The 26,273-nt window shown below is 29.1% G+C and overlaps 8 protein-coding genes and 1 pseudogene across 8 annotated transcripts, besides 1 other annotated feature; 4 read left to right on the forward strand and 5 right to left on the reverse strand.

Annotated features, from left to right (window-relative positions):
* Positions 1-983: 983 nt before the first annotated feature.
* On the forward strand, positions 984-2,468 carry DBP8 (ATP-dependent RNA helicase DBP8, putative; the record flags this gene model as incomplete). The annotated part of the gene is made up of 1 exon (XM_029006523.1): positions 984-2,468. One exon carries the CDS (start codon positions 984-986, stop codon positions 2,466-2,468), a length of 1,485 nt encoding a protein of 494 aa, XP_028863003.1.
* A 1,952-nt stretch (positions 2,469-4,420) lies between these two features.
* On the forward strand, positions 4,421-5,944 carry APN1 (apurinic/apyrimidinic endonuclease Apn1, putative; the record flags this gene model as incomplete). The annotated part of the gene is made up of 1 exon (XM_029006524.1): positions 4,421-5,944. One exon carries the CDS (start codon positions 4,421-4,423, stop codon positions 5,942-5,944), a length of 1,524 nt encoding a protein of 507 aa, XP_028863004.1.
* A 552-nt stretch (positions 5,945-6,496) lies between these two features.
* Positions 6,497-7,138, reverse strand: PmUG01_12032100 (SAM-dependent RNA methyltransferase, putative; the record flags this gene model as incomplete). The annotated part of the gene is made up of 1 exon (XM_029006525.1): positions 6,497-7,138. The coding sequence occupies one exon, from the start codon at positions 7,136-7,138 to the stop codon at positions 6,497-6,499; it is 642 nt and encodes a 213-aa protein (XP_028863005.1).
* Positions 7,139-8,096: 958 nt separating this feature from the next.
* On the forward strand, positions 8,097-10,781 carry PmUG01_12032200 (nucleotidyltransferase, putative; the record flags this gene model as incomplete). Its single annotated transcript, XM_029006526.1, has 1 exon — positions 8,097-10,781. The coding sequence occupies one exon, from the start codon at positions 8,097-8,099 to the stop codon at positions 10,779-10,781; it is 2,685 nt and encodes an 894-aa protein (XP_028863006.1).
* A 636-nt stretch (positions 10,782-11,417) lies between these two features.
* Positions 11,418-11,909, reverse strand: TRAPPC2 (trafficking protein particle complex subunit 2, putative; the record flags this gene model as incomplete). The annotated part of the gene is made up of 1 exon (XM_029006527.1): positions 11,418-11,909. One exon carries the CDS (start codon positions 11,907-11,909, stop codon positions 11,418-11,420), a length of 492 nt encoding a protein of 163 aa, XP_028863007.1.
* Positions 11,910-13,002: 1,093 nt separating this feature from the next.
* Positions 13,003-16,457, reverse strand: PmUG01_12032400 (conserved Plasmodium protein, unknown function; the record flags this gene model as incomplete). The annotated part of the gene is made up of 3 exons (XM_029006528.1): positions 13,003-13,160; positions 13,342-14,448; positions 14,645-16,457. The coding sequence occupies 3 exons, from the start codon at positions 16,455-16,457 to the stop codon at positions 13,003-13,005; spliced, it is 3,078 nt and encodes a 1,025-aa protein (XP_028863008.1).
* A 2,166-nt stretch (positions 16,458-18,623) lies between these two features.
* On the reverse strand, positions 18,624-19,662 carry PmUG01_12032500 (annotated as a pseudogene).
* Positions 18,624-19,662: a sequence feature (conserved Plasmodium protein, unknown function, pseudogene).
* A 1,637-nt stretch (positions 19,663-21,299) lies between these two features.
* PmUG01_12032600 (syntaxin, Qa-SNARE family, putative) lies at positions 21,300-23,305 on the forward strand (the record flags this gene model as incomplete). Its single annotated transcript, XM_029006529.1, has 5 exons — positions 21,300-21,477; positions 21,874-22,115; positions 22,372-22,484; positions 22,721-22,982; positions 23,255-23,305. The coding sequence occupies 5 exons, from the start codon at positions 21,300-21,302 to the stop codon at positions 23,303-23,305; spliced, it is 846 nt and encodes a 281-aa protein (XP_028863009.1).
* Positions 23,306-25,271: 1,966 nt separating this feature from the next.
* PmUG01_12032800 (60S ribosomal protein L23, putative) lies at positions 25,272-26,273 on the reverse strand (the record flags this gene model as incomplete). Its single annotated transcript, XM_029006530.1, has 2 exons — positions 25,272-25,565; positions 26,148-26,273. 2 exons carry the CDS (start codon positions 26,271-26,273, stop codon positions 25,272-25,274), a joined length of 420 nt encoding a protein of 139 aa, XP_028863010.1.

The following is a 26,273-nucleotide window of genomic DNA, read 5'->3' on the forward strand; positions in this document are numbered from 1 at the left end:
TTGAATATTATTTAAAAAAATATATTAACGCATAATGATATAACGTATTTTCAAAAAAATCGTGTCGTCCTGTTGAACCAAAAATTTTCGTAGTTATATATTACACTGTTAAAGCTAAAAAAGGGGAATAATAAAAAGGAAAAAAAAAAAAAAAAAAAAGCAAAGAAAAAATAGTGGTTTTCAAAAAGTTTACGTCTCTTAATCATTTTAGTCTTTATGAAAAAGAAAATAAATGGTTATTACGTTAATAAAATATTATGACCCCCACTGATAACCACGCATGAACGTGCTCTTATATTTCTCGGCATGCCCATAGATATATATATATATATATAATACACAACGTGGTTAATGCCGAACGGAAGCCCCCCTTTTAACAGAACTATTGAACATATCTTATGTGTAAAATTAGAAGGGAAAAGTTTTAGAGGACTACTTACACATTAGCAGCCGCCTTGTTATTTTTCCTCGGTACATGGTTACTATCCCATTTATGATAATATTATTTCGTTGATAGAGTTAAATTTTCGTAGTACACTGTTGAAACGTAAAGAAAAGCTTGAGTGAGTTGTGCTTGTAAATAGTCGAGGTGTAACCTACTGCTCTTTCGTGTGAAATGCTTGCATGAATAATATAACGAGCTAGATATACCTCCAAAAGATCTCTTATTGGACATGTACCATACGTACATATGTGTACATATATACGCATATGTATATATTATTATTTTATTATTTTTTTTTTCATGGTTTTGTTTTTGCTTTGCTCATTTAGCATATATTTAACCGAAATAAGTTCAAGTTAAATTTTGATGAGTACGTTTGAACGTCTATAAGTTGCAGTTGTAGTGGTAGTGCTATTCCACTCGGGCGTTTGCTCCCATTCTATGCCATTCGCTTCTTTTCTTTCTTTCGTTTCTTTTTTTTTTTTTTCTGCCCTTTTATTTATTCCAAGCCACGTGAACGTTTCCCCCATAGCTACCAATGAAGGTGTGTTACTCAATGCGCAAAGGCCCGTTGTCTAGGATTTCTAAATTATGGAAGCTGTTTTACATAAGGAAGTATTTGAATAAAAAGTATAAGGAAAGGGAAAGAAGGAAAAAAAAAGAGGAAAGTTATGAGCGTAATAAAGGTGAGAAGAGTGTTAAGAGCAAGTGGAATGAGGAGAAGGGGAATGCGTCAATTCGGGGTAACAATATGGTAACGTTCGAAAGTTTAGGAGTAGAAGAATGGTTGATAAAGATAAGTAAGAGCGTACATATAGTACATCCGACCAAAATTCAACGCTTATGTTTGCCTCTTATCATTGAAGGTAAAAATGTAATTGGTTCGTCTGAAACTGGTACAGGTAAAACGATATGCTATTGTTGGAGTATTTTACAAGAATTAAATAAAAATTTTTTTGCAGTTTTTGCGTTAATATTAGTACCAACAAGAGAGTTAGTATTTCAAATAGTTGAGCAATTTCATTTATATGGGACGAAAATAGGTGTTAAGGTATTGTCATGCATTGGAGGTTTTTCTCTAATAGAACAAAGAAGTATATTGTTAAGTAAACCACATATTGTTGTTGGTACCCCAGGTAGAGTAAGTGACCTATTATATAACTGTGAGGATATAATAAAATGTTTTAAAAGGTTACGATATATTGTTTTGGATGAAGCGGATTTACTTTTGCAAAAGTGTTTTGAAAGTAAATTAAAAATTATTCTTGATAGTATTCCTAAAAGTAGTAATAATAGCGAAAGGAAAACTTTATTTTTTAGCTCAACTATTACTGATGCTTTACATTACATAAAGGAAGGTTTTCCAAATGATAACCTTCTCCTCGTTAATGCAAATAAAAAGCAAAAACCAGTGAAAAATTTAGATCAACGTTATATATATATTGATGACATAGCACAAATAACTTATTTAGTATATATTTTAAAAAATAAATTAACCGATCAATCTGGAATTATATTTACAGCCAATAGTTATAAATGTGAACTGATATACACAGTTCTAAATATGTTAAATCATTTCTCCGTCGAATGCTTACACTCATCCAAAGAACAAAAAAAAAGAATGTCATCCTTATCAAAATTTAAAAACGGGATGTGCAAAATTTTAGTAGCAACAGATATAATTAGCAGAGGAATAGATATACCCAAAATTTCTTTTGTAATAAATTTTGATTTCCCGAATGATACGGTTAAGTATATACATAGAGTAGGTAGAACTGCCAGAGCAGACAGAAAAGGGCTAGCCATATCATTTATCGACAAAAAAGATATAAAATCCTTTAACGAGGTTAAAAAAATTATGAAACATAAGTTAAAGCCTTATGTATTGAACAAAGCACTTGTTCTTAAACATATGTTCAAAATTGGAAGAGTCATAAAAAAAGCAGAAATGCAACTAGAAGAACAGAAAGATGTTAAAAAGGAAAATGAAAAATTGAAACAGTTCATTTATCTTAACGAGTGATAACACAATGCGGGAGATATTTTTTAATCAGTTACGTAAAATTTACAAATGCAGCAAGTTAAAAAAAAAAAAAAAAAAAATTTGGCTGTTTTACATGAACAGTTCATAAAAAGGATTATCTATTTTAAAAAAGAAAATTGTTTCCCATTCGATGAATAGTAGGCAGATACTATTTGTGCCTTTATGTGTTACGACATAAGAGCGAATATTTTTGTCCTTCTCTATAAACCTGTTTTACACCCCTTTTGTTTTATTGGTATGTCATGCCATTATAGTGTATTTTCTTGCTTGTGGTTTTATTATACAATTTCATGCACACGTGAATATGTTTATATTTTTTTATACCCCTCGCAGAAGAACATACGTCTTTTTTTTTTTTTTTTTTTTTTTTTTTTTTATACAGCTTTTAAAAACATAACTCTGTTGACGTGTAGTTTATTTTTCACTATTCATTCGTATGCGATGTGTGCAATTTTTCGTTAGATGTTCGTAAAAAATGTTTTAGTATATTTTTATGTGAACCGTTAATTTGTTTTTTTTTTGTTAATATGGGCATAAGCATTCACGTATTCAAGCGTGCGCAATATTATATATATATATATATATATATATACATAAGTATATATATACAATGAGCTTGTGCTAACACTAACTAAATCCACGTATATCACCCATTTCAGTGGACGTAAAAGTTTTATCACATCATTCGGATTAGTATAGCAAAGTCGTAGTAATTGTTTTTTTTTTTTTTTTTTGATTAAATTCAAGGTTGGTATGTCAGCACTTTAGTATGTCCTTATTTTCGTCGAACAAATGTGAATTACGGAATAAGCGCGGAGTGATAAAAAGAAAAGAAAAATAGAGAGAATTGGCGTATTAAAAGGTACAATCTCCTCACTTCTTTAGTGGTACATTAATCAAAAAAAAGCCTACTTAAGTGTTAGATATAGTGATACTTATTTTTCTGTTCAGTTAAACAGTTTGAATTCTTAAAGGTAGGGAAACATAGAGGGCGACAGGAAATTCGTTCGTTTGTTAAGTTGTTAGTCTGATTATTTGTTTTTTTTTTTTTTTTTTTATTTTTTTTTTTTTTCTTCGGCAAGATTTCTATTACATAAGGGGAGAAAAAAAAGGATAGGACTGAAAAATTTGTAAAAAAAAACTTTGCCATATATTAGTCTCAATTTTGCGCGCCACTCCTTTTTCACTCATTCAGCTATGTATAAAATAAATAGTTAAAACATAGATGTACATATATATATATATACAATATACGCATGCGCCTATTTTATTTTATTTTTTTTTTTTCGCATTTTTCGCGTTTACTTTTAATTTAGAGTTTTGAATTCCCATTTTTAATGTTCATTAATTTTGGATTTTTTCCATTTTGCTTTAAAAAAAAATAGCACATGTTCGTTTTGATGAAACGGTATATTCCTTTATGGGAGTTCCTTTAATCATGTATTATATAAATGTACACCTGACCTGAAATAATTAAGGACGCCAAGAACATGTGTGAAGCGAACTTCATGTAATGCGCATAATGCGTTAGGTTTTTAACTATATGCGTGAAACGTTCTCAGTGGTACCCTCGATATACGCATAATACATCTTTATATGTGTATGTATGTATGTATGCATGTATGTATATGTGTATGTATGTATGTATGTATATGTGTATGTATGTATGTATATGTGTATGTATGTATGTATATGTGTATGTATGTATGTACATACGCATATATATGTATGCATTTAGTGTATCTCTTTATTTTTTTTTAAATATATTAAGTCCATTTTTCAATACGGCAAAAGTATTTTTACCGTTTTCAGAAAATTCTCACACAAACTGAAAAAACGTGCATGCGACTCAACCGGATTAAATGATATATATATATATATTTTTTTTTTTTTTTTTTAATTTTTTTTTTTCCTTTTCATTTCTTTTGTACATGCTACTACATAGTATATGCAGAGATATTATCGTTACATCTTGTCTTGGGTTCATAAAAAATAAGAACTGCATAAGTAATAACCTAAAATTTATTCGTCCATTTGGGAGAGCATATTTCGAAGGTAATAATTACTTACTTGGTCATTATTGGGATAGAATACCTAGTAGCTTATTGGTAAAAATAGATAGACGAAGAAGAAGGTACATCACTGTGGGTAGTTACCAAGTGCGAGCTAAAAAAGAAGCTAGTAGAGTTGAAAAGAATCATCAAGATAAGAGAAAAAAAATGACCGAAGAGGAGACGACTATTCTACCGGATGAGCAGAAATGCTCCGAAAGGGGTATAGTACCCGCAATGAAAAAAGAAACATCGGCAGGTATAGCAAACGGCTTGAACGGAAAAGAAGAAAGAAGAGTAAAAGATGAAAGGGATGTAAAAGAACCGAACGGTGATAGGAATGAAAAAGCAGTTTTGAAGAAGAAGATAGACAAAAGCGCCAAACAGATGAAGGGGAAAAAAGAAGTAAAGAAGAAAGGAACAGCTAAAGAGGGAGTGGTAAAGAGTAGTATATCACTGTCATATGCACCTATCCCAAAAAACATTGAACAGAGATGGCATGATTTCAATAAAATAAGAGAATATGCAAAAATTACGAATGTTTATTTAGGAGCACATATATCAGCTTCAGGAGGAGTACAAAATGCTCCAATTAATTCTTTTAATATTTCAGGTTTAGCTTTTGCATTATTTTTAAAAAATCAGAGAAAATGGGACAGTGCTCCTTTAACATCTGATAATATAAAGTTGTTTGAAGAAAATTGTAATAAGTACGATTTGGATAAAAATTTTATTCTACCACATGGATCATACCTTATTAATTTAGCTAATCCTGATAAGGAGAAAAGAGAAAAATCGTATATGTCCTTTTTAGATGATATAAAAAGGTGTGAGCAGTTAAAAATAAAATTGTATAATTTTCATCCCGGTTCAACAGTAGGACAATGTTCACTAGAGGAAGGAATAAAAAACATTGCTGATTGTATTAACAGAGCACACCAAGAAACATCTGGTGTTATAATTATATTGGAAAATTCGGCTGGACAACGAAATTCAGTTGGATCAAAATTTGAACATCTACGAGATATCATTTTACAAATTAAAGATAAAGAAAGGATTGGAGTCTGCTTAGATACCTGTCACACATTTGCAGCAGGGTATGATATAAAAACATATGATAATTTTAATAAAGTCATGGAACAATTTGACAAAATCGTTAATGCAAAATATTTAAAGGCTGTTCATTTAAATGATTCCAAATCTGATATTGGGTCTGGTTTAGATAGACATGAAAATATTGGCAAAGGAAAATTAACACTCGATACATTTAAGTATATTATGACCTCCAAGTATTTTAAAAACATACCTATAATTCTTGAAACACCAGATTTAACTAATGATGAGTCGGTTTATAAATACGAGATCGAGTATTTGTACAAACTGGGATTGAAGCAGCAGGAGTAATACACTCAGTTGTTTAGGGGGGCACTGGTGAGCGGCATATTACAGCTGAGGGGGCATATACTATGTCTTTTTTTTTTTTTTTTTTTTTTTTTTTTTACCCCCATTTATTATTCCGAAGTTTATCACTCCCATTTTTATAATCCATTTTTTCCCAATTTATTTTCCTTTTTTTCACATTTTTTCTTTTTTTTAATTTTTTCCATTTTTTCCATTTTTTCCATTTTTCTGTTATTCCATTTTTCCATTTTTTTTTTTTTCTTTTTTTATGTCAAAAGAGATAAATACAATTTTTAAAAAGATGATCGGCAAAGTACGGCAGAAACGTATGAATTTCAGTTCTAACTGTGTACACGGGTTGTGTTAAAACATGAACAGGTACAAAGAGGCGAATATTTCGCGGTAAGCTACAGCGTTATGGTTAGTATCATCGTTTACTTGCATGGTTTAGTAGCATCATTTCACCAAACCACTATGTCCATATGTGCCCAACACCGTGCAGAGAGCAAATACATAGGATCTTATGCCATCTAGATATCCCCATTTCACATTGATTCAAAAAACAGACATATCTACATCATCGTATTGTTGATCACCTAACCTTATTAAATAGTCTTTAAAATTTCTTGGTAGCACAGGAACAGTCTTATCGCTTTCACATTTTGTGTAGTAATACATCGAAACAAAACGAAAAGGAAGCATTATTGACTCTTTATTATTCCGTAGAACAACTTCTGGATTATCAACAAATGGGATATCTTCTAACTCGACTTTATCATTTAAAATAATATAACACACAAGTACCGCTGTATTTGTAGTCATCTGCATATTACCTAAGTTTCTCGATAAAGGGAAATTTAATTTCCTTAATTCGGATGTTCTATCATCTGATGGAACATTTCCTAGAATACCTCCAAATAATAAAAAGTTTATTTTATCTTTATCTTCACATTTTAATATATCTTTTGCTTTCATATCGAGTAAACACACTTTATTCCAATCAAATAGATGCCTTAACTCACGTATAGGCTTTTCATAACACGTCGGTTTGTGTACGCTTGATATATCACTAAACTGTTTGTCGAATTTTGTAAATATTGCATTTTCATCCTTAATTATTTCACATATATGTATGTACTCAAGCGCGCACCATTCCTCCAACTCGTCCAGGTGTTCCACAATGTACTTAGTCTGCATTTATACCGCACTCACGTGTATGCATACGGCTGTTTATCGTGTTCGTAACGTATGAGTATGTACACGTAAACACATTTATATATGTGTATACATATGTATATATATATATATATATATATATATATATATATATATATATATATATATATACTCCCGTTTTTGTTCATATGAATTTGTGCAATTTTATTTATTTCTCAAGAATTTTTTTTTCTTTTCACGTTGGAAATTTTTTTCCTGAACTGTTCAGAATTTTTTCATATTTTCTTGCTTGCTTTTGCAGTAATATAATCGCGGTTTTTTTTACTTTTTCGCCTTTTACTCCTGCTTTGTTAAATTTACCTCTCCTACTTTTTTACTTTTACTTTTTTATTTTATTTTATTTTTTTTGTAAAAGGGAGCAATTTAAAAGGTTTGCCGCTTATCAAATGTCGCATTTTTAAGAAAAAAAAAAAAAAAAAATATATATATATATATATATATATATATATATATATATATATATATACATACATACATACGTATTACATACAAACATACATAGTACATACATACATACATACGTACATACGTACATACGCTCATATTTTAAAATGCCTGAAATGAGGACGTTGATCAAAATTTAGGCAAATCATTAATAGTAACGTAAAAAAACAAAAACAAAAACAAAAAGCTCATCGGGGGAAATTTGAAAAATAGCATTTTCCATATGTCATGATTTGCTCCTACATATATATCATAATGAGAATAAGAGTAAATATGTAAAAATATGCGATATGACGTACGTAGGTATACTATGTAAATACATATGGAAGTATGTATGTAATGTTTGGCAGTATTCGTTTTTGGCAATTTCATTATTTATTTTATTTTTTTTTTTTATCCTTTATTTCAATTTTATTTAATCCCTGCAAGTTACTGATTCCCTTTTGTGCAAATAACCACCACTGCTTTGTTTTAAATGGACGATTCGTTTTACTTTTTGCATAATGAAGAAGAATCAGAGCAAGTGAAGGAAGCTAAATTTGAGCTTCACAACGCTCTAAAGAGAAACAGAGCACGGACAAATAGAACAAGTAAACCTATGAGGGAGTCCTCAAATGTAATTCCCCTTGTCGAAAAGAAAACGCAGAATTTGACTGGAATGAAAGAAATGAATGCATTTATCTGTGGAGCGAAAACTACGCAGAATCAGCCAGCAGTCTTTAAGGTGACAAAGGGGGGGAAGGCAGGCCATTTTTACGGAAACAACGATAGTGCTACTAACAATAATGGTAGTAATAATAAAAACAGTGGTGGTAATAATGACAGTAATGTGTTAATGGACCACTCGGAAGAGAACCAAAAATATCAAAACGCCATCTCTAAAAATAATGAATTATTTAAGGAGAAAGGAGCTGACTGTGCAAAAGCAGGGCGATCGAGGGAAGCTGGAATGGGTAAACATGGAAAGGACCAAAGAAAAGCATACAGCCCAGAGGAAGGAGGTAAAAACGGTACTACTATAGCCGGTACTATTACAGATGGTACTGCTGCTTTAGATCCCACGGCTAACAACCTTAGTGATAACGGACACAACAGCACAGGTGGTAGTGTTAAATCTGATAGAGCTGGTACCACAGGCGAAAGGAACAAAAGAAAATGGGTCAACGAGTCTGAAGAAAGCACAGGGAAAAAAAAATCAAAACATGAATATGAAAATATTAGTAAGCAAAGGAGTTGCTCTATAGGAGATAAGACTGTTATTTCGATAAATTCAGAGAATAGAATATTATCTGATATTAGTGAATTCTCTAGTTCGCCAATGACTGACTATTCTTCATCAACGAATTACTTATCGAGTAATCCAAAACAGGAGCAATACATGTCAACGGATAAGAAAAAGACTCCCTTTTATTCTTTATCACCTGGAAATAAAAAAGAGAATGACAGAGATGTAAGGGGTTTAAACAAAGTAAATGCGTTTGGAGGTGTGAAGGGGTGGAAAGGAAAAGGGCAAAAAAGTAGTGCACACAATACGGCCGACAGAAATTGTGGTAGTAATGGTAATAATGGCAACAGTGGCAATAGTGGTAATAGTGGTAATAGTGGTAATAGTGGCAAAAGTAGCTGGAGTGGAAAAAGTAGCCGTAGTAGAGACAGAGCTAAGGAAAGAATGAACAAGCTAATGGGAAAAGATAAAAAAATTCTAAGTAAATTTAGAATGAACTACAATAGACTGACAGAGGGAGAACAGAAATATTACAAATACATGATGAAAAAGCTAAACATAAGATATGATTCAAGGAAACATGTCTTTTACACAGATGGTATGTTTACTAAAAATTTTGCAAAAATAATGGAAAAAGAAAGAGGTAATTATGATTATCTAGGTTATGTTGAGTATGCATGTTTTTATATATTAGAATGGCTAACCCCAACAAAGGAAGAAAAATTATTGAAAGAAAAAGCCTTAATGAAGTTAGAAGTAGTCGTGAAATCAATTTTTTCCAAAGCTCGAATGGAAGTATTTGGATCATTTGTTACTGGTTTATCTATTCCTGGAAGTGATGTTGATGTTTGCTTTATGAATATAGATGGAGAAGAGATTAATATTTTGAATATAATTGCTTATACATTAATAAAATTAAATATGAACACAGATATAAGAATAATTAAAGATGCTAAAGTTAAGATATTGAAATATACAGATAAAGAAACAGGTGTACAAGTAGATATATGTATTAACCAAAAATCTTCAAGAGAGACTACAGAATTTATACAAAATAAAATGAAAGAGTACGTTTATTTACGACCAATAGTTTTGCTTTTAAAATTTTTTCTAAATACAAGAAGTTTAAATGAAACATATACAGGAGGTATTGGATCATTTCTTTTATGTTGTATGGTATTGCATTTTCTTCAATTACATGAATCTACATTTGATACAACTGTTTATAATAACACGTATATAGCAAAACTGCTTATCGAATTTTTTAATTTCTATAGTATTGATTATAATATTAACTATAAATGTTCTGTACTAAGAGGGTTAGGTCATGTTATGCCAAGATATATGAGAAAAGAATTCCAACATGACAATCGTCTTTGTTTTGAAAATCCAGTTAATCCATCTCATAATATAGGACAGAATGCCTATAAAATTAGATATATCTTTAATTTATTTACTCTAAATTTCTGTACCCTAATAGAACTAATTAAAAGATTAAAGAAGAGCAAGAACTTTACTACTCATAACAGGGGTCAGAAGCACACACGCCAGCAGCAAAAGGACGAGGCAATAAGGGCAACTAGTACATGTGTCGGGGAAAATAACACGAATGCAAATAGTACATACGTGGACGGAAACAAAATGAACGTTAATTTTATCTTCCCCCTATTTTTTGCAAACTTTATTAATTCTGACCATATTGTTTTTACAAAAAGGGTTAAGGCAAACTTCCCAGCAGCTGACTGGAACATCAACCACTTTGATTTTGCTTTTTCGAAAGAGGAAAAAAATAAATTATTTGAGATGCTTTGTGAAGACTTATCTACATTTTTAGATAACAGCAGCTCTTGCCGTATGGTCGATTTGTTTTCAACCATGGACGGAATGTTTTCCTTTTCCTTCGACGTGTACAACAATATATTCAAGCACGCATAGTGCTTTGCCTAGCACCACGTATAGGACTACGCGTAGTCGTACGGGTGGGATTTTCGTGTTGCATTTTCGCGCCTTATGATAACTTCTTCCATTTGTCCACCCATCCATTCATTCGTCCATCCATCTACTCATTCATTCATTCATTTTTTTTTTTTTTTTGATCTCTCCAAAAAAGGAGACAACCCATTTGTAAATATTAGCTTCAAAAGTGAAGTTTATGTTTGTGCATTTTTTATGTAAAAAAGAAAAAAACAAAAATTAAGTGGACGTTATATAACAGTGAGTAGCAGTGTAGCATGTGTGAAATAGGACGTTCCCAACAAAATTGCACTAAATGAAAAGCATAGTGAGGTGAACAAATTAAATGTGCACAGAAGATATATGAATGGAAAAATTTTTCACTGCACACGTGAAGTTAAAAAATGTCCTGATTTGTTAATAAAATTTTTTTTTTTTTTTTTTTTTTTTGTGAAGTTTTGCATATTCCATAAAGGGGACATTCATTTGGCTTGTTTAATGAACACCCATTTAAAAAAAAGGACTATCATGGCATTAAAACTTTTTTTTTTCTTTCCTTTATCCCACTTCAAGAAATTCATTCTACTTCGAATAGCTTCATTTCCCGTCGAGTCTTAGTCACTGGTGTAAGAACCTCTTTGCCGCAAGGTGAACGTTCTGATCGAACAGGGAACTGGTTATAATTCCGTTAGGCTCGTACAACGGGTTTAGTAGAACTTTTATGTAATTTTCATGAACTGTTTCGAAAAAGGCTCTAATACTTTCATCAGAAGGTATATGTATGTTGTTGGCATATGCCGAATTACTTATTTCATTTTTATTTTTATATAATAACAAGAATTTTATATGACCAGGTGTACAGTAAGCTGATACACTGTAATTATTAAACGAGTCAATAGTTTTTAAAAACATATTTGTGCTTTTCCAAACTACTTCATCTAATGAATCTAACGACTGATGAATTATGAATTGAGCTAAATGTTCAGATATATCTTTTTTTCCATTTATGGACAAATCTACTTCGTATATAGGGATATCACCTTTTCCTATTATCGTTAAAACCAAAACTTGACATATGCCACTGGAATTTATGCCTGTATTTCTATTCATCTTTATGATATATTTCCGATATATGTTTTTATCTATTCTACATGCGCATGTTCATCATCCCGTTTGGAAATTCACCACACGGTAGCTCTTCGTTTATTTTATGACAAGCCCCTGTACCCATACATACGCACATATGCCCATATATGCATATACATATGGATATACATATACGCATATATATACATATACGTATAGATATACATATACGCATATATATACATATACGTATAGATATATATATATATATATAAACATACGTATAGATATAAATATACAAATATATATATATATATATATATATATACTACTATGCCATATTTCGAAGTTCCCTTTTAACTAAAAACAGATCTCCTTACATATAGTTCATCATCGCTTCTTCTTTTTCTTCTTATTAGAAAAATAAATATGTTCGATAAGTCGAACTGGAGCACAGTTAAGATATGCTAGCAGTCATAAATCTCCTGTGTTTTCTTAATAGTTCAGTTGGCACATCAATTGTACACAGCTATATATGTACATGCGTACGTCCTTAAATGCATATATATATATATATATATATATGCATAACACATATATGCCCATACATTTATACAAACTTCGTTATGAAAAAAAAAAAAAGAAAACAGCGCAAGTCCGTTTTTGCGAATATCAAAATGTACTTAATTAAATAAACCTACAATTAAGCGGCTAAATATTTGCCAACTTTGGTAAAAACGAATTTTCCACTTGAAAATGTCAACATAAAATTGGTGGGCACGTAATATAAGCGGACGAACAAAAAAAAAAAAAAAAAAAAAAAAAAGCGAAACGAAACGAAAAATGCTAAAGAAACATACGAAAAAATGCAAGAAAAAGCGCGAATTCTTTAATTAAAATGGTGCGCCCAAAAGGCGCAAAAGCGTAAAAGCGTAAAAGCGCAAAAGACCATCTGTTCGTGTTTATAACCTGTACATAGGTAAACCCACGTATGCACTTATTTACCTAGGTGAGCCCTACATGTGTGCACAAAAAATTTGCAGTTATTTCCAATTTTTACTATGAAAGGGTGAAATTTTAAAAAATTAGCCCCTCCCCCCCGGTCTTCTAATTATTATTAAGCATTTTTAAGCTTTGGAACAAATTTTTTAATTTCCTTCTTGATTTCTATTTTTTTTGTTAATTTTACATTCACCTTATTTTTGTCAATGAACACGGTACTCTTATTGGTTTTTTCGAAAATGGACTTCAAAGTGCTATTCTCTTCGCTGGCTTCTGCAAAGGGAAAATGTAAAAAGGAAGGAACACAACGATTAAGGAAGTGGAAATGGGTAAAACTTGCACACATGCACACTTGCACATACATATGTGCACGTAAACACACGCAAACGCATACATACACATACATGAACAGGCATATATAAATGCCCTCTCACATTTGGAGCGTGCGTGTTACTTGTCTGCAGGGGCGACGAGTCTGCCGTAGGTATTGGCTTCTTCAAAAGTTTGGGTGCAATGCCTATCTGTTTTGATCCTGTTTGAGCTTCTTTCTCAGGGATGGCCTCTTTTTTTGTAGATGGCTTTAATTTGAAAAGGGATAACATCTTGGCTTTAATAGTTGTTTTCTCTTCAATACTATTTTCCGATTTGTATGATTCTTTTTCAAGTGCAGGTCTTTTCTCTTTTTTCATTTCGTCATTTAAAACTGCCTTGCTGTCATTATTTTTAACATTTATATTATCCTTGTTTACCTCTTTCGTTGTAGGTAGAGGTGTTTTTATAAACATTTTGTTAAATATTTTTTTTAAGTTTTCTTTCTTCGGTTCAATTTTTATTTTTATGAGAGGTCTTATTTTACTATTATTTGATGAAAGTCCCTCATTTAGGTTGACTACTTCCGAGTTGTTCATGTTCTTATTAGCATTATTTGATTTACTGCTCTCTACATTGTTTGGTTCTCCTACATCAAATGGTTTTTTAGCTAGTTCCGTTTTAGCAATTTTCATTTTTGCTAGCTCAATTTTTGGGAGCTCCTTTTTTCCGTTAAATGGGAGTTTAATTTTCATTGTTCCATCCTTCAAAATATTAGCACTCTTTTTGATTAATTCTTTATTTTTTAAATTAAATTTGTTTTCATCATTTGACTTATTTATTTTTTCTAAATTTGATTTTACTGATTCGACATTATTCCCCTTTGTATGCACTAAATTTTGTACTTTTTTCTGGTATTGTGCTAAAGTAGTTGGAGGAGTATCATTAATATCAGCAGTCGTATTTTTCACTTTACTTGTCTCAAGTTTTTTGGTTAAATTTTTTATTAAACTTCTAACAGAGGATGTATTGTTAGTACCTTCTATGTTCATTTTATTTTTTTGCGCTTCTTTTTCATTATCACTATTACTACTGATTGAAATATTGCCATTGTTGTTACTACTGACGTTTTTGTTAATAATGTTGTTTGTCTTGCTGATTATTCGTCCTTTATTTGCTCCGTTTAAATTTCCCTTTTCCTTTAACTCAGCACCTGCCTTGTTTACATTTGTAATGTTGTCTATCGTCGATCCTGTTATGAGAATGCGAATGAGGGGAGAACACAAAAAAAAAAAAAAAAAAATTAACAGTTTATATGATAAGAAGAAGTTAAGAAGTTACACTATTAGGTATAGTATAGGAAAGCATGTAACAATCACGCACGGAATAATAGCTATTCTAACAAATAGGCTAGTGTTCCCTTTAGAGAATTCTACGGAGATCAGTACCTTTATTTTCATTCTTCGAGGTATATTGCTTGAAGACGACCTTCTTTCCCTTCAACGCAGAAAAACTAGTCTTCACATTACTGGAAGTATTACTGTTGTTAATATCTCCATTGGTATTACCCGTAGAATTAGAGAGACCATTGCGCAACGAGGGCTGTTGCCTGAGCTCCTGTTGATCCCTATCAGCAATGACCTTACTGAGCACAACACTTTTTTGAAATGTCAATTTCCCTGCATGAGCTACTGTTGTATCATTAGGTACAACCGTTTTATGAGTACCATTTGATAGTAATGTTTTTGACTTGCTTGCACTTGAAATATACGAAGGGAATGTATAACGTTTAGCATTTTTAAATATTTCTGCTGGTAGAATTGCATTATTAGGATATGCATACACAGTTACATATATTTTACCAATGATATCTGGTTTTGTTTTATCCATTCTTGAATATATATCCCATGAAGAATCTTTTTTTAATGTCTTTTCGCTAATAAAAGAACATATAGATGTACCTATTAACATCCTACCCGTTATATCATGAATATCTATCATGAAGCTAGGAATATTACCTGGAGTCTTCGGTGGTAGAATGTCCAAATGAATATTACTATCAATATTGAACATATATTGCCCTATATTTGTCATGGCATTTGGTTCTTTAGGTTTTGTTACTCGCTTACTATTTTGAATTGCATTTGTTGGTGTTTCGTTATCATATCTTACTACACAAACTATTCGAGGATTTTTCTTTGCATATTTAATTTCTACCATTCCCACTTTTATATCGAAACCTAGTAAATCTTGAGGTATAATAGTAATGTTATTACTATCACTATTATATACATTTTGAATTTTTTCCAATTTATTTTGTTCTTCTTCGACATATTTTGAAAAAAAAGTTTCATCTTCAGTGTTATTAATACCATTTATATTATTATTATTTCTGACCAAATCCGAAAAACTATTTTCTGATGCAATAGGAATTGTACTACTTTGATTCATTTTGTTATGACCATGTTCATAATTATTGTAAGTATGATCATAATGGATAGGACTATTACAGGAAGAAGGAGGAAGCCATCCATCCGCTTCAGATGACACTACAGGAGGTAAAGGAGGAATAGGAGGACTTGTAAATTTTCCGTCTTTTAACAATCCAACAGATTGATAGTATAACATTCCATATAGAGAGTTAATGCGTGGATCAAGTGTTCTACATGGGTATATATAATCCAGTAGTATTTTTATCGTTCTTATTGTCTTCCCTGTGTTTGTTTTTCTACCACTTACACTATTATTATAATTAGCAGTAGCAGAAGGACTAGCATTATTAGTATTGTTAGTATTGCTAGTACCATTACTTTCACATAACTCTGCAACTACTTGCGTACACACACCAGCAAAGGACTGAACTAACGTGTCCAGTTGTATATACAACAAATCGATACGACGCACTGTGTCAATTAAAGAATTTTGATTTTCTTTTATATTATTTAACTTGTCTTCCAGTTTTTTCGTATATATTTTATTTTTTTCTAATGACGCATATGCATTATATACTTCCTTCTGTAAAAAGTAATTGTTTTTTTCTGAACAAGTTCTTTTCTCTTTTTCTATTTGATATAAATTAAAATAATGTCTTATTTTGTTTTCTAATTCTTCTAAAATATTTTCAATAATTTCTGGCTCTGGTCGAAGCCTTTCGTTTATTGTATCCCTTGTCAGACTATACTTGTTTCTTTCTAATTCTTCCAAGTTGATTAGTGCATCTTTCCATGCTTTTTTATCGATGCTCTTTTTCTTCTTCTTCATTTTTAAATACCCTGATTAAGACCAACTCTTGTAAAACGTTTGGGGGAGCAGGGAAGGGTTAATATGGTTAAAAACATTGACAAGCGGGGGTTTCTAAGCATGCAGAAAAGTGGTACGAGAAAGGGGAGGAAAAGAAGAAAGGCATATGAAGAAGGGTAGATACACACAAAAAAAAAAAAAAATATACATAAACATATATATGAGCATACGTATACGAACATACGTCCATGCAGTGTGTTTAAAATAAATCGCTCCTATATTTGTAGGTTAAAAAGGAGAAGATCACTGTAAAGACAAAGAATCATACATAAACATATTGTTATATTGTAAGCTGATTAAACACACGAAGAAGATTACATTCTGTCACAAGAGTGTTTATTAAAACGTCTTCATATGGAGGAAATTGCATTTATTTAATCAATGAATGTTAAGGAGATAAAATTAAAAGGGGATATTAAATGTGAGAAATAAAAAGTACATTAAAAGTGTGCAATAAAAGTGTACAGTAAGAAAGAATATTAAAAATGGAGTTACAAAATGGAGTTACAAAATGGAGTTACAAAATGGAGTTACAAAATGGAGTTACAAAATGGAGTTACAAAATGGAGTTACAAAATGGAGTTACAAAATGGAGTTGCAAAATGGAGTTGCAAAATGGAATTGCAAAATGGATCTACAAAATGGAGTTGCAAAATGGAGTTACAAAAAGGAGTTACAAAAAGGAGTTGCAAAATGGAATTGCAAAATGGAGCTACAAAATGGAGTAACAAAACGAAGGTTCAAAAATGAACATTGAAAAGGGAATATTGAAAGATAAGGAAATATTTGTTCATTTTTCTCCCTTTTACGATATATGGTACGAAATAATTATTGTACTCATAAATAAAAACTTTGGGTACAACGAAATGACGAATTAATGAAAAACATGCTTGATTTGTAAAAACATTGACTTTTTAAAATTATAAGGAAGTATGTATATGTGTTAGTATATGTGTAAGTATATTTTAAAAAATATTTATACATAATAGACATAAATTTATTAACGTGCACATACTATAGGTAGCCACAGAAATATGTACACATATACACAAACATACGTACATACAAACATACATGCATACATACAAACATACATGCATACATACAAACATACATGCATACATACGAACGTACGTATAAACATACGCCCATATACACATGTGAACATAAATGAGAGTTAATCCCACCTGAGTACATAATATATAAGTTGAACAATTTATGAACACTTTAAATGATGTTGTTTATTCACATGGTTCAAATTATGAACTCTTTTTTGGGAGAAGTGTTACGAATATAATTTAAAAAATAAAAAAATTCTTCCATTTTTTAATTAGTGAGTTTTGCTTTTTAAAACTATTAAAATGAGTATATTCGTTTTTCTTCTACTTTTGCTGTACTTTTTTTTTTTTTTTTTTTTAAGTCAATTTATTGTACTGCTCCCCAGGTAGCTGTTAGAACATTTTAGCCAAGCAACGTATTTTTTTTTTTTTTTTTCTTATGAACAGATCTGTTGTTTTTTTTTTTTTCTTATGAACAGATCTGTTGTTTTTTTTTTTTTTTTTATAAGCAAGTTCGCATTTTTTTTTTTTTTTTTTCATCATTTTTTATTATTTTATAATATATTTTGTTATTTTTTTTTTTTTCATGCACACGCACACAAATGCACACACAAAAAAGTTTTTTTTTTTTTTTTTTTTTTTTTTTTTATGAACAGTTCAGATATACATTTTTCTGAGGATGTAAGATGCCCCTATATCTTCTTTTCGTTTGTTGTTTTTTTCTACTTTTTTTTATTTATTTTTTTGTCAAATTATAGTTAAGTGTGAATTTGTTTTTGGTATAAGCTGTTTCCGAATTTGCTGTACAGTTAAATTAGATATTCAATGAAGGGGAGAATTTGCAAATTCTCACATACATATGTATCTATATATATACCTATAGATGCATGTGTATGTACATATGCTTAAACGGGTAAACATTTATAACCTAAGTGGAAAAATGATGGTTTGCTTATTCTTATTGAAAGCATATTTTCCTTTAACAGAAGGGGAGAATTTCACCACGATTTACAGCGTGGGACAAATAATCATTGATATTTATGCAGGTTGCTATTAAGAATACAGACCTCCCCAAGAATGGGGAATGCAAATGTTAAATATGGTTTTCTCAAATACTCTTAATATCAAAGAGACTACATTTCAATAACCAATATACTAATTCATAGCTGTTAATATCTCATTCAAATGTATGAATGCGTACGGACATTTCGAGATCAAGCTATATATATATATACATATATACATATTTATGTAAAAAAAAAAAAAGAAAAAAGAACAAAATGAATGAATAAATATCTTACTCACAATGCGTGTCTTGTCAAGTGTGTTGGCAATTGTACATAAAATTTTTATCTTAATTAAAGTTCCAAAACAAGAAAAATAGAAAAATGTTTAAATTTCATTAATTCGTTAGTAGTATGTATTATCGGCTTGCAAAGTAAAAATATAATATAATAAATTTAGTTTTACCTTCACATTAACTTATCATCGTGTGGATGATAATAAAATGTATATTAAATGCAATGTACATAGAATACACATGAACATGTAATTACAATTGCATGAAGTGCCTTCAATTTAACTTTATTATAGCATATGAAAGGATAAACTTAGAAAAAACAACTACCTTAAACCATTTAGCATTTTTTTATTTAAGCCTATTATAAGCATTATTCCTAATGAATCATATAAAGTTTTGGAAAAAAGTTCTCAAAAAAAAAAAAATAAATAATATAAAACTGAAAATTTTCTTTTTTTTTTTTTTTTTTGGATATTGTTTTATTATTTTTTTATGAACGGGTCATATGAAATCAATATCTACCTACAATATATTAGTCTTTTTTTTTTTTTTTTTTTTTTTCTCTATCATCTCATTCCTTTTTTTTTTTTTGACAAATGAAGAGGATAAAACAAGACATACACATTGGAAGTAGGACTATGTTTGTTTTAAAAAAAGTATGTAAATATTTTTCTTTTTCTTTGTTATTAGCAGTTTTAATTTCATATATTATTGCCTTAAAATTTATTCCTAAAAAAAAGCTGTAAAAGAACACGATTAAAGGGTTTTCACATTTTGTTTTAAATTAAAATATCACAAAAAAAGAAAAGAAAAACTCATAACGAGAGAAGTATTATAGGTTATCCCTTATATGTTATGTTGTTACCGTGTATGGTCTTTTTTTTTTTTTTTTTCGAATTAAACAAAAATAGCGATATTCACTTCGTTCATTTTCTGTCTAACAGTGTGTTGTATTTTTCTTTATTTATGTAAACATGTATTAACGGAAAATTGATACATATACGTTTTTACATTATTAATTAATTGTTAACACCATTCCAAAAAAAAAAAAAAAAATTATTAACTGTTAAGGTAAATGCTAAAAATATGAAAAATATGTGGGCTCCTTAGAGAATTAAAAAGCCATAAGAATTTTTCGGAAAAAGAAATAAAGATTTAACCCAAAACGGATGATTTTTTTCTTTTTAAATAGAGTAAATATACCCAGGCACAAGGAACACACACTAAAAATGTGAGTTCAAACTGCAAACAGTTACATAATTATTTTCACATATCGAACATGTATAAAATAGTTCCATAGTAACATTAAAAGTACGTGTACATATATACTATATATATATCAGTTGTAAAGATATACAGAAAGTTTTTATATCGTACAACCGTATCCTACTTCTTAAACGCAAAAATTAAAAAATGCATATATATCCTTACATTTGGCATAATGGTAAATGTACACAAATATGTACTTATATATATTGTGTACACATACATAAACATACATACAAATATACAACAGTACGCTATTATTTGTAAAATTGTCCTTTATTTTGTTTTTCTCTCAAAAAGTTAAAATGCAGCATGGATTGCCATCATTTGTACACATTCAATAAATAGAAAAAATTACAAATAACCAAATAATATATTTTTTATTAATAAGAATTGAATGTTTTTTTTTGCGTTCTTTTTTGTATTCATATTTGTGTTCACATTTGTGTTCACATTTGTGTTCACATTTGTGTTCACATTTGAGTTCACATTTGTGTTCACATTTGTGTTCACATTTGTGTTCATATTTGTGTTCATATTTATGTCCATTTTTTTTTTTTTTTTTTCTGAACAAGGTATATTTTTAACCTAGTTCGTTATTTTTATATATGGTCTGAACATAACAGTTTGAGGGTATAAAAAATGTCATGCGTATATATGAATATATAAATATATATATATTCATATATATATAAATATATATATATATAAATATAAATATATATATATATATATATATATATATATATATATATATATATATATATATATATATACATGTGCTACTACATTTTTCGCGTAAAAGGATGTAATAATATAAAAAAAATATTATCAAAAAAAAAAAAAAAAAAAAAAAAAATATAAATTTAATAAATATAAATTAAAATTTTTAAACATATACGGAAATATTTTTTCATATATATTTAAATAACTAATTCTTGCAGATAAAAATGAAAAATCATTTGCATAATTTAAGTGTACATAATATAACAGGGAACATCCTTGACATCATAATACCATATTAAAATTTATCTTCTTCAGATATATAAGAAAAAGAAAAAAAAAAAAAAAAAAATTAAATCAAATCAGGGTCTATCTTTTTTTTTTTTTCCATATATTTTTTTTTTTCTTAAATTTGTGAAGAAGGGGGAAAAATATATCAAATACGTTTTATGGAAAATGCCTTATGTTGATAAAACAGAGGATTTTTTTAAAATAGTTGAGAAATTAAGTAATGACAATTTCAACTTGAGAAAAAGCAGAAGTATTGCACAAGACACAGAGGTTAGTGAACTGGCGTCGAAAATTACGGACTTACTGCAAGGAGGAAATCAAAAATTACAGCAATTGGAAAGATGTAAAAAATATTAAAAAAAGAAAAGAAAAAAAAAGGAATAAATAGAACAAGGCAGCATTGCTTTGCTGTTTTATTGCATCATATTATATTACATTATATTATTTACATCATATTGTATTGCAGTATATTATATTTTATTTTTGTCATCCACGTCTTTAAAAAATTTGCCCATTTCATTCTTTGTGAGATGAAGTGGACATTTACGTGCCTCATATGTTCTACCAAAATATGATATACGTTATATTTTAATATAGATCCTGCTCATTTTGCATATTGTTTCGATTAAAATATTTCTGCTCATTTTGCATATTGTTTCGTTTAAAATATTTCTGCTCATTTTTCTAAATCTATTATAATTCCCCCCAAACCACTCGAATAAGTAATTTTTATTTTAAGGTGTAAAACAGAAAGGAATATTTAACGACAAAACATCGGAAATTGAAGAACTGACATATGAGGTAAAGCAAACTATCACAGATACCACTAATTATTTAGACACATTAGTGCATTATGCTTACAATTTAAATGTTAATAGTCCACAAGGAAGGACTCATATAGACAATATAATTGCGTCTCTAAAAAATCGACTTTTTGAATTTACGAAAAAATTTAAAGATGTTCTGCATATTCGGAGTGAGGTAATATTAAGACATAAGAAAATAAGTATGTTTATTATGAGTCTACAGATCTATATTGATCAATTTGCATCATTTATTTTGTTTTTTCAAAGGATCAGAGCATCCAAATGTCACGTTGCTTCCTTTTTGTTTCATTGACGTTGTTCTATATTGTTATGTTATGTTATATAACACTCTGTTATGTTTTATTTATTTATTTATATACTTTTTTTTTTTTTTTTTCCTTTCCATCTCGGCATATTTACAATTAAATCAGCATATAAAAAAGCAAGTGAACAGAAGAAAAATGTATTCCTATACATCAAACGAGTCAACATTTAATAATGAAAATTACAAATTTACGCCCCTTCGTGATATTGATATAGAGAGGTATAGAATTGCATATTTTAAACCGTTTCCCATAGACAAAATATTTTTTCGAAAAAGGGCATAATTCTTTTGGGGGAGGGGGGTCTATATTGCATAAATGAATATATGTATATGTGTAAGTATACGTATGCATGTATATATGCATGTATATATGCATGTATATTTGTATGCGTACGTGCGAAATTCTATTTCTGCGATACCGTGGTAGACATTTTATCATCTTCTTAACCTTTTAGTGGTCAGCAGCAGACGTTAAAAATGCCGGAAAGAACATCCTATTTGCATTCAAGAGCTGATGCAATGGAAAATATACAAAAAGTAATAGGAGATTTAGCACAAATGTTTCAAAAAGTGGCTACTATGGTAACCCAACAAGATGAAATGATTAAACGTATTGATGAAGATATTGACATTTCTTTATATAATACTAGAGAGGGACAAAATTATCTCTTATCTTATTTTAATAGAATTACGTCAACGAGGACGCTAATATACCAGGTATAGGATTATGCTGCAGCTGTCTGTAGTAACCGATGCATATTCCCTTAATATACCTACATGCAGATATACATACGTGCCGATATACATACGTGCCGATATACATACGTTTAGATATACATACGTGTAGATATACATACGTGTAGATATACATACGTGCAGATATACACACGTGCAGGTATACACACGTGCAGATATACATAGATACGTACTTACGCCCATGCCATCCTCTTGCTAAATGTATTTTTATGTTTTCTTTTTCTGTCCTACAGATATTCGCCTGTATCTTCATACTGATTATATTTTTTGTGTTATTTACCTAACAAGACACAGCTGTGTTAAAGGAATTCCATTCTTACTAATTTTTGGAAAATATAATTTTTTTAAAGCTAAACTGTTTTGTTATAACATTTTAAAAATGCGTATACACATATACATATATACATATACATATACATATACATATACATATACATATACATATACATATACATATACATATACATATACATATACATATACATATACATATACATATACATATACATATACATATACATATATACATATACATATACATATACATATATATATATATATATATATATATATTATGAATGATATTCTTTAATATTTCTTAAAGTTGTATTTTCATTTAATAAAACAGTTAATCTATTCATTTCTCATTGAAAATACCTCCGTTTCTTCTATTTTCTTGCATTTCCTTTCCTTTCCATTCTTTTCTTTTCTTTTTTTTTTGTTTTAGTGTATGTCATTTGATTTCCAATTTGTATTGTTTATATGTATTCTTTGCAGAAGAATGTAATTCGAAATATTAACGTGCTTATTTGTATGCATATACATATATATGTTATAAACATAAATGCTGCTAAAAAGATGAAGAGGGTCTTTACGTTTACGCATACACACGCTTGCAGGTATGCACATGCATATAATTAAATAAATAAATAAATAAATATATATATATATATATATATATATATATATATAGATAGATGTACACGTATAATATGTGTGAATATACACCATATGTGTATATAAATGTGTACCCTATATTTTTTTAATATAAATTTTAATTTTTAGTTTATGGTTAATTTATTTATCGTAATTCTCATTTTTCTTTTTCTTTTTTCCTTCGTTCTTCTTTCTTTTTCCTGCCTTTCACCTTTTATTTTTTGAAATTTGTATCTACACATTTTTTTAGTGTGAATGTATAAATATTCATAAATTTATATATATATATATATATATGTAATATTGACCTAGAATAATAATTACATTTAATGCAAAATAAGATTATAAACATGTTTATTTTTTTTTTATATAATTTAATTTTATTTAATTTAATTTTATTTAATTTAATTTTATTTAATTTAATTTTATTTTATTTAATTTTATTTTATTTAATTTTATTTTACTTAATTTTATTTTACTTAATTTTATTTTACTTAATTTTATTTTACTTAATTTTATTTTACTTAATTTTATTAATTTCATTTTGTTTAATCTTGTTCAATAACAAAATTTCCACTATTTTAAAAATTGTATTTTTTCTTGAGTTATTCTCATTCAGACAAATACAAAATTACCTGTACAGTTAATAATTTTTTTGTTAAGCTTTTTACCAGCATTATTAACTGTTCATAATATATTGTATTATTTTGTATTTTTTTTTTTTTTTCTTTGTATTAAATATGCAGTGTTAAAATGTTTAACGAGTAGGCAGAACGTTAAAAAATTGAATGCTTTAAATATATGGAAAAAACTCCATATCAGCATAAATTATTATACATTCCACCTCTCATCATATTAACGATGAACAACGCATTGACCTATGGGCTTTTTTTTTTTTTTTTTTTTTTTTTGACAAAAATAAGAATATAATATTTTATCACATACAAACCTTCTCATAGCTAACGTAAAAAAATTTAACTACTTTTGTATTAGTAAAAGGTTATGACATTTTTAATTTCACCATAAACCTTTCTTAAAAAAAATACAGCCATAGATGTTTCTCTGCATCAAATATAACTGTTCAGACGAACATAATTTGTGAGCACTAGCACTATAAAGCAATTCTTAGCACGTTCATACTGTGCACATTCACCCATATATATATACTTGCGTTCACTTTTTTGTAAATTCTGTAAAAATGTGTCATTCAGTTTGAAAAGTTTGCGATACTTAAAATTATTTTAATTATGCACAATATATAATCATTTTAAAAAAAAAAAAAAAAAAAAAAAAGGAAAACTTTTTTTAAAAAATTTACACAATTGCTGAAGCAGCCGAGGATAATTTAGGCCATAACTCTGCACATTCTCTTGCCACAGGTCCAGTTATTGCTGATCCTTTCATTTCACCTTTCGGGTTAACAATAACACCTGCATTATCTTCGAAATAAATATAATATCCTTCATGCCTTCTCCAAGCTTTTGATTGACGACAAATTATTGCGTTTAAAACTTTTTTTCTTAAATCAGGCTTTCCTTTCTTCACAGTAGCCAGTACCATATCTCCTAGTGAAGCAGCAGGTAGTCGGTTAAGACACGATCCGAATCCCTTTATTACGAAAAAGAGAAAAAAATAGATCCATATGTATATTGTGTGTACGATACGATGATGTGAAATGCAACAAACTTACATGCAGTGAATTTGAATACAACGAATAAAATTCATTAAATGAGGAACTTGCGCGTATATACACCAGTAAGCATTCCCCTATGTACGTACATATATATATAGCAATACGCATGAACATGTTCATATAAAAAATGCTGCTAAAATTTCTCTTAATATGGCAAGAGAACTATTTTTCAAAAAAATATATAAAAGTGTTCAGTAATTTCATTAATATCGGCTTTATTTTTCGTCAACACAAAATTTGTTTTCTGTCCTATCATTGAAATCATCATGAGCCTTTATATATTTTTTATAAAAAATTTGTTCTTCACGTAAAATACAAACGTACATGTGTATGCATGTATGTTCGTATAGAAGTAATTATGTTTGCACATAAGCACATACATATATATATATATATATATATATATATGTATATATGTATATATGTATATATTTAAAAGTATTTATTAATGTGTATACATTTATATGTAAATGTTTATGTGTACATATTTATAATACCTGCACAGCAATAATGTATAAGTTTTTTCCTCCACTGTTATCGCAGCAATTGATGAGGGCACCAACTGGTAGTGATAGGGTAATCCTCATTTTGTTTTTTAAAGTTCCCGCTCTCCCTCTTTTCAT

This window comes from Plasmodium malariae, assembly GCF_900090045.1.
Source record: "Plasmodium malariae genome assembly, chromosome: 12".
Taxonomy (NCBI): Eukaryota; Apicomplexa; class Aconoidasida; order Haemosporida; family Plasmodiidae; genus Plasmodium; species Plasmodium malariae.